This window comes from Triticum aestivum, chromosome 4B (genome assembly GCF_018294505.1).
Source record: "Triticum aestivum cultivar Chinese Spring chromosome 4B, IWGSC CS RefSeq v2.1, whole genome shotgun sequence".
Classification (NCBI taxonomy): domain Eukaryota; kingdom Viridiplantae; phylum Streptophyta; class Magnoliopsida; order Poales; family Poaceae; genus Triticum; species Triticum aestivum.
Window position 1 is genome coordinate 335351012 of NC_057804.1, and position 8681 is coordinate 335359692.

Sequence of the window (8681 nt, forward strand, 5' to 3'; positions counted from 1 at the left end):
CTGAGAAAACACGTTTGTGGCAACTATCACATTTGTTGAGGAAGTTAGTTGCCATACAATCATGATAGTTAATCAAACTACCAAGTTTGCCTCATACTACAGTTTCAGAAACCAACTAACTAGATCTAGGGTTCAATGGCAACTACAGTGACTTCAAATTCAACCTCAAAGTTCTCCCCCGAACTGATTGCAAAACACCAATTCGAACCAATGGGCATCAAACAAACCGGGAGACACATGCCCAATCCAAAGGCAAGACTAGTGCGTGCCTCCGGACAGGCATAACCACATCGACGAGGCCGCCGCCGCGATGGCGACGAAACTGCCCAGTGCCACAAAAAACGGCTAGTAGACGACTCCGCGACGAAACGCCGACGCATCGCCAAATCGCCTGAATCTCTATGAATCTCGAGCGAGGACTCGAACAGGGAGGAAGGGGGAAAATGCAGGAAGGGATTGCGAGAGTTGTAGCGAGCACTACCTTCAACGCGCAGGCGCTCTGGCGAAGCCGCTCCGTTCCGGCGAGCACCACCGACGGCCGCGAACACCGTCGATTCTTCCGCCTCCGTCGTCGCCTTCTCCCCTCGCCTTCTCCTCCAATGGTTTGAAATGCGAGTGGGTTGTACCAGTAACTGCGGTGCGGGGGTGAGTAAAATGGAACCGTGAGGGAAAGGAGGCAGAGGTGTGCGACGTGTTTGACGTCAACCGCGGTCGGCGCGTGGCATGCGGGCGCATAGCAGTTTCACCGCACGCCCCCGAGTGGCAACCCCTGACCGCGGGAGGGCAACCAACGTGCGGGCGAACTGTCTCGCACACCGCACACTCGCCTCGTCCTACATGGCGCAGAAAAACGACCGGATTGTGTCAAGATTCGTGCACAAAGTACCCAACGGTGATGCTTGCGTGTGGTCGAGATGGTGAACGCCTACACGTGTGGGCGTTAACATTTCCGAAATTAAAATAACAAGATTGACATCTGCAAAACGCAACGTCATCACCGGCATCCAATCCAACAGGATTACTTGATGATATGTGAATTCTTGTCTTGTTGTTCTAGTACAAAATTAGTACTACTACGATAGTACAGCAAGGAAGAAGAAACCAACTCAAGGGACCTCCCATTCTCAACCAAGCTGCAATATGATGGCATCGCTCGTACAGACTATGTTGCTGCCTACTCCGTATTATACACACCGTCCATCTTGCATTAGGAGCATTCGCCAACCATTCATTGGCCTGTGGAAACACAAGACAATGTATATGTGAGGATTGACCTCCTGCAAGAAACTACTCCTACTCCGTAGCAGGCAAGGAACACAACAGGTTATGACAACGATACCTCGCTGCACTACCCCTCTGCCTTCGCCTTCTTATGGACATTGCTGTGCGCCATAGCGCATTGTGCCCAGACTGCACCTCAAATATCAGCGACTGGCATCTTCCAGTAATTCCAGGTGTTGTAGTCCTCCTGAAGTCACCACCATCAGGTCAAGGTACAAAACACACTGATCAAATTCAAGTCAAGAATCAGAAAACTCGACAGACAGACCTGCTCCGGTGGTGACGATAGAGGAGGGAACACCCGATTCACAAGAGCATGCAAGGACATGTATGATTTGGTATTCACCCTGCGATTCACAGCAACTTCACCCTGCACCAAACCACAAATATAAACAAACAAATGCCTTCACTTACTGGACTTTATTCACACTATGCAAATGCACATGCTTTTCATTTCTTACCTTGGGATTTATTATGAAGATCTTGCCCATGGGAATCCCAACCTTGAGGTAACTAAGCTCATCAGTATCTCTATTCCCAAATCCCGCATAGAAAGGATGCGAGTCAGGAGGAAATAGTGCTTTGATATCCTGTATGTATGCAACACTTTATTACTACATAGTTGTCTTTTCTTCTCGATTTTTATGTGTCTTAGGGACTAGTCAGTTACCGCTAGGCATGAGATCTTGAATTCATGAGGAGCTCTTCTGATAACTGCAAAAGAATGTCAAACAACGGTGGTTTCAATACTCATTCACTTGGCACAGATCAAACTAAATTCAGCAGCCTCCAAATTCTTCAGCACTGTCCTCATCACTTCAGAAACTCAAACTTGGCACTAAAGAAAAAATTGTGCTATACTAATTTTTTAAAGTCTGTCCCTAATATAAAAGGCTAGTGCTCACCTTCTCTGTACAAAGATGGAAAGAGGCCATCAGGAGATATCACGACAGGGCCATCAGGAAGTGCTTTTCCGTCCTGAAATCCATATTGACATGTGGGTAGAATGAGATAGATCAACACTTGGCACTCTTTATTAGATAATTGGGTATTCAATATATAAAGTATTATCACCACTTGCGACTTTCGGGCACAAACAGATGAACAAAGGGTGGGAGAAATTTTTAATACCTGCTTTAGGTTGAAAAGAAACTGCCTTGTTAGGTGGGCCTGTGAAATAGAGCGCGCACTTAGAAAAAGCAGGTGATATCCATTTTCCTGTGGAAGGCCATAAGAACAAACACAATTAAGAACATTTTAGGGGCAGCTTGCTGCAAAAATTCACACAAAAAGACAAACATATGCAATTCTTCAGGCATTTGAAGAATCTTCTGTAGTTGGAGAAAAGATGATATATAATGGATCAATTGCGACTGTCTTGAGCTATATCTGGGAATGAAATATAATACTTCTGTCTTGCTGCATACCTTTATTGCAGAAAATAAATGAGCAACTCCATTTTGAGACCAATCAACACCAACCATTGGCATGAACTGACCTAGAACATCAGACCTGCATTTATAGTTACAGTTATAAATATTTGAATGTATGGAATAAGAACAAAATGCCCCTATTTTGTAGTGAACAAAATTCATATTTGAATGTTTGGAATAAGAAAAAAACGTTCATGTTCTTCCCTCCCTCTTGTAAGCAGATAGGATAAGTTCCATCAACCAAAAAAAAGGACGTTATTTTTCCAAACTCTTTTACTTATATAGTACCACTTTTCATTTAACACAAAATGTCATTTTAAAACTGAAAAGGTAATAAGAAGTTAATCAAATCAAATGGAGTATTTATAAATCATTATGTTCCTGGCGTTCAGGAGACGGATTCAAAAAAATTGCCAACTGGATTTGCCCAACTCACTTGGTGATAGTTCCATCAACATCTGATATGACAATGTGTGCATTCCATTCCCATAAATATATGTGAGCATCTACCTGTCAAAAAGGCGGGGAGGATGAGAAACTGCATGGGCAAATCAAGTGTGATGATGAAAGAGTGGCAACTAACCTGCTGCGTCCCAAGCATAGCAGTGGAGAAGGTAAATGTCACAATGTTCCTGCCCTCTCTGAGATGAAGAGACGCAAGCTCCTCAGATGTTGGAGTGAGCGATCGCACCTTCCTCTCCATCATCTTTGCACTGGGTTTATTTATTTCTCCATCCGACTCTCTAACAGGAATGGATAAAGTACTCACGACTGTGCTCTCACAAACTGGCTGGATGCTGTTAATAGTCCTCGTTCTTTTGAAACTAAATGGCCAAATTCTCCAGCTGCCACCTTGTGTTGTGCTTGGCTCAACTCGCTCCACCTTTATCATACCTTGGTGTTCAAAGAGCTGTTCCTCTCTAAAAGAAACCATCCCCCGTACGATAGGTGCAGCTACATCCCAGGGAAAGTAACGGCCAGAAATCCTAACAACTAGCTTGTCGTTTCTTATCAATGACTGCTCCATAGCACGGAACTTCTCTAAGGTTATCTTCTCAGCATCAAAGGTTTTGCACGCAGCATCTGCTCCCATGCCTTCAGATAACAAGTGCCTGCATAGGGATAATTCTACAAAAATGACACAGCTAGCGATTATTACACTGACACATACAATATTGCAGGCAACTAACAAAAGTAAAAAATGAAACTGGATCTAGTCCCCTGAAATTGATGAATATGAGTATATCTACAAAATTCACTGCACATGCCTCAGAACAGAATTATTACTAAGATTTAAGAGATAAGCATCACATTTAATCTGCAGAACAAAATAAATATCATTAACGCCTACTATAGCGCACAGACGTATTAGCTCATATAGTAAAACAAACTCACCCACAAAAGGGTTGAATGAATCGTCTTTCAGGTCATCAGAGTGCTTGTTATAAGGCACTGGACTGTTGATGAGCTCACACAGGCCACTATTTTCTTTTGACACACTAGTGCCTTCTAGTTCCTGCTCTGAAAAACCAGAGTTCTTACTCTCAACTTGATCAACCCCACTATTCTCACCATTGTACAGTGAGCGACTTACTTGAAAACCATCAGAGCTTTCAAGATCGTTTACGTGAGAACAGAGATTTGGTGCAGATTTGGCCTCCAGATTACTATCACATAGATGCAACTCACTTCCAGGAATAGGAATAAGGATAATCTCAGGCCTTGACAAATCAGAATGTTTTTTTGATTCATTTTCGAGATCAGTATCATTCCCTCCCTCTTCATCTGCATCACCATCAGCTTCATCATGCACTTCTTCACATGCTGTTTTATTAGCTATTATATCATCCAGGGTTTTTCTATCAGCAAAACTTGTAGTGTCACTAAATTGAAACTGAATTTCATCTACAAACTCACAGGACGGCACGATTGTTTCTGCTTTATCCCTTGGGGCACTATTTTCTTTTGACTGACTAGTGCCTTCTAGTTCCTGCTCTGGAAAGCCAGAGTCTTTACTCTTGACTGGATCAACCTCACCATTCTTACCATTGTACAGTGAGTGACTAACTCGAAAATTATCAGATCTTTCAAGATCATGTATGTGAGAACAGATATTTGGTGCAGATTTGGCCTCCAAATTATTATCAGATAGATGCAACCCACTTCCAGGAATAGGAACAAGGATAATCTCGGGCCTTGAAAAATCAGGATTGTTTTCTGATTTATTTTCGAGATCAATGTCGTTTACTCCTTCATCTGCATCACCATCAGCTGCATTATGCACTCGTTCAATTGCTGCTTCATTAGCTACTATACCATCCATAGTCTTTCTGTCAGAAAAACTTGTAGTATCACTAAATTGAAACTGAATTTCATCTACAAACTTACAGGGCGGCACAATTGTTTCTGCTTTATCCCTTGGGTCCTCAGGCACAGGCACTAATTCAACTCCCCTTGCGGAACTAGGTCTGTTCACATTATCTTCCAAGTTGGCGTTTTTTGCTTCGACTGTGCTCAAATTGGAAAAATCAGAAATAATTGGTGAAGATTCGTCTTCTAATTTATTATGGCAAGCAGATAAAGACATAAGTACTTCTGCTTCGTCCCTTGGCTCGTCAGGCACAAGCTTAATGTCAACTCCACTTGCAGAACCAGATCGGTTCTCATCATATTCTAGCTTAATATTTTCTGTGTCGACTTTGCTCAAACTGGAAAAATCAAAAACAATTGATGAAACTTCACCGTCCACTTTATTAGGGAAATCAGGTGTTTGGACAATGCACTCTCCGGGCTCGTCAGGCACAAGCTCAATGTCAACTCCACTTGCAGAACCAGATCGGTTCTCATCATATTCTAGCTTGATATTTTCTGTGTCAATTTTGCTCAAACTGGAAAAATCAAAAAGAATTGATGAAACTTCACCTTCCACTTTATTAGGGAAATAAGGTGTTTGGGCAATGCACTCTCCGGGCCCGTCAGGCACAAGCTCAATGTCAACTCCACTTGCAGAACCAGATCGGTTCTCATCATATTCTAGCTTGCTATTTTCTGTGTCGACTTTGCTCAAACTGGAAAAATCAAAAATAATTGATGAAACTTCACCTTCCACTTTATTAGGGACATCAGGTGTTTGGGCAATGCACTCTCCTGTCACACATTGAATTTTTGGTGTCTGATTGAAAGAAACATCATGTTCCCCATAGCATGTTTCAGTATTCACCGTGGAATCCTTTGCTACATCGTCAGAATCATTTTCATGCACATAACTCAATATATCTATACCACCAGGAGAAGCATCAGGAAATATTAGACCATGCTGACAAGCTAAATCATGAGATGAGCTGGTATTATGATCATTTGCAACAGTGTCCGCAGAAATATCCATGTGATCATTGACAAGAGTACTGACAGAAATATCCTTATCAGGAAGATTAGCTTGGAAGGTTTGAGAACTAGAGTCATCAAAAACAGAAACTTCTGGAACACCCAAGTTATACAAGTCTTCTTTATTGCTAGAACTATGATTTGACAGTGGCTTTTCCTTGACATCTTCCTGTTCCAATTTTCCACTGGAGACTCTGGAACACTCTTCAAACTGTAGACCATCAGCCAATGAGTTACATTCAGCATGATGAACTTCATCAGCCAAAATATTGGACACATCATATGAGCTCTCCAGAGTCTCCGAGGTACTTATAATGACCACTTTCTCTTGGCATGCCTCATGACCACAAGCAATCGATGAACCATCATGCGTTTCACTTGATAAATATGTGGTTGTGCTAAAAGTTGGGGAATTTGCTTCAGTAAAATTTTGGTTGAACTTGTCGGAATCAACAGCAACCAACTGTGAAACCACTTCACTTTTACAATCAGTAATGCCTGTTTCAATTGCATGAATTTCAAAAATACTGTTGGAAAAAACCTCCGTGTGCATTTCCCTTACTGTAACATCTTCAAGATTACCCTGCAACTCACCTTGAGTATCAACAGACTCATTGATACTTTTACCTGTATCCAAATCATTTGACAGATATTCCGATCCTGGCCGGTCTATAGTTGACATGATCCCATCAGTCTTATGCGCATAAATGGCAACAATCTCCTCCTCGACACTAGTGGTTTGTATACAGTGCGCCTTTTCATCTCCTGAACTCCTGCTTCCTCCATGTGGGCTACCAACAGTGCTGTTAACATTGTCACAATTAGAGCCCATTGCTTTGTCATGATCCAAGCTACAATCTGGCAATACCATTTTTGTGGTTTCCCCTTGATTACTGTTGCCAGCATCTCTCAGATGACTACTGGAAGGTTCATGATCAGAACTAGGAGCTTCCGAACCATGCGAGAGATTTGTCAACCACTTTGTATCAAGGAGTTCGGCTGCAATCTCCGCACGCTCTAATGAGCCCACACTATCCACAGCAGGGGCATTGTCCTTATTTGGTTTCCGTCCAAACATCCGCTCAAGTATGGTGCTCTGTCTTGAGACTGTCCTCACAGGCATCTTCCCATCCCCAGCACAGGCCTCCATGGTTGAGATATCACAAGAAGTGCTCTTGGACTTCCTTAACTGTGCATCCTGCATCAGCACCTCCCGTTCATTCCCCCCCAAAGATGAAGTGGACACAACAAAATCCCCTTCCGCAGTAATTGAGTCTGCATCCCTGAGAAAGTGAGCCTCACCATTGCTATCCAAGTACATGTGAAACCCGGCTTCAACACCATTCACAGCAATGTTTACCACCTTCTCTCTTGTCTTGAGAACCCCCTGGAACTTGCCAAATCGCACATACCACGGCGAGCTCTTGAAGCTGCCATCCTGCTGCTGCACAACAACTATGTCAACCGCACCGCCAAATGGGTGGAATGGACCAGCGACACTGTACAAGACCTTTCCGACGGCATACATTTTGCCCACAATCTGGGAGCTTTTGCGCGGCACAGATCATCAGACCATGAAACACTGGAACCTCTAGCATGGGAATTCCGGGCGACCACGACCATCCATCTCAAAGAACAATCTTTTCACTCAATTAACAATCAGGAGAAATTATCAAGAATATGCACCTCCTAACCCTTATTGATTTCACCTCAAAACTCCAACCAATTCTTCAAAGAAATCGGGAACTTCCCAATCCCCAAATTCGGGATTGTCCCTATCTAACTTGTGTCCCTGCTGAGAATCCGAACTTTAGGACAATCCAACAAGCTAATGCCGCGGGATAAAATAAACAAACCACCTTGGCAGGATCGGGAAGCGACACCGCCCAAAAATACCTCTGATTTCGCCCCAGATTCGACGTATAAGAACACCCTGAAGAGATCAAATCTCCTGGGCAATCTGAACCAGAGAAACAACAAACCAAGCTCACAAATCAGAGCTCGAAAAGAAAGGATCTGTCCACGATCCAAGCAAGAACCGAGATAACCGAGGAGGCTCGACAGAACTCACACGGATTTGTGTATTAGGGATGGCTGATTAGGGAGGTTCGTTGGAAGGAATTCGAGCAGGCGTGGGAGAGTATATCCCAGGATTAAATGATGCCGGAGAAGGGATAATTCCACCCTTCACCGGCATAGGATTGTGTATCCTGATGACGTCGCCACTTACTTATTATTTATACTATTAGGGAAACGCTTTATATCAGTAGTATGATCCCACGCCTCGTGTCAGACCTCTGTCCCTCTGATGGATTCTGGAAAAAGATCCAACGCCTTGGAAGCAAGCTATATAATCCTATGAACCCCCACATTACCACGACCTAGCAAGGGTAACCGCAACATCCGCCATTTCAAAAGATTCACACCCATCATCGCTGTCTCCGCCGCCGCCGCCGTCGACTATGTATCATCTCATTGGCGAGTACATTGACGGGGAGCGTCTCTCTGTAATGAGAAGATCTGGCTAATTTTCTAGCCATGGCCGTGATCTGTGAAGACGGTGATTCTCGACGCCGCTATGAT

At 43.5% G+C, this 8681-nt stretch overlaps 1 protein-coding gene across 3 annotated transcripts; it reads right to left on the reverse strand.

Annotated features, from left to right (window-relative positions):
• Positions 1-994: 994 nt before the first annotated feature.
• On the reverse strand, positions 995-8331 carry LOC123092117 (phosphatidate phosphatase PAH1). 3 transcript variants are annotated; one of them, XM_044513800.1, is made up of 12 exons: positions 6108-8331; positions 4110-6071; positions 3298-3842; positions 3151-3224; positions 2709-2793; positions 2413-2499; positions 2187-2259; positions 1952-1995; positions 1743-1871; positions 1550-1651; positions 1340-1468; positions 995-1236 (listed from the first exon to the last, which is right to left on the reverse strand). In XM_044513800.1, the coding sequence occupies exons 1-11, from the start codon at positions 7624-7626 to the stop codon at positions 1418-1420; spliced, it is 4671 nt and encodes a 1556-aa protein (XP_044369735.1). In that variant the 5' UTR covers positions 7627-8331; the 3' UTR covers positions 995-1236; positions 1340-1417. The 3 variants fall into 3 exon arrangements, with proteins under 3 accessions (XP_044369735.1, XP_044369734.1, XP_044369733.1); XM_044513799.1 differs by having other exon boundaries at positions 4110-7890; positions 7995-8330; XM_044513798.1 differs by having other exon boundaries at positions 4110-8330.
• Between the last annotated feature and the right edge of the window lie 350 nt (positions 8332-8681).

What these genes read in the sequence shown, in the direction of transcription:
- LOC123092117 (XM_044513799.1), bottom strand. Translation starts at nt 7,626, where the DNA reads ATGTATGCCGTCGGAAAGGTCTTGTACAGTGTCGCTGGTCCATTCCAC. An exon ending in TCAAGATCTCATGCCTAGCG is followed by an intron (nt 1,872 to 1,951) that starts GTAACTGACTAG and finishes GCATACATACAG; the next exon opens with GATATCAAAGCACTATTTCC. An exon ending in TATCGTCACCACCGGAGCAG is followed by an intron (nt 1,469 to 1,549) that starts GTCTGTCTGTCG and finishes TGGTGACTTCAG; the next exon opens with GAGGACTACAACACCTGGAA.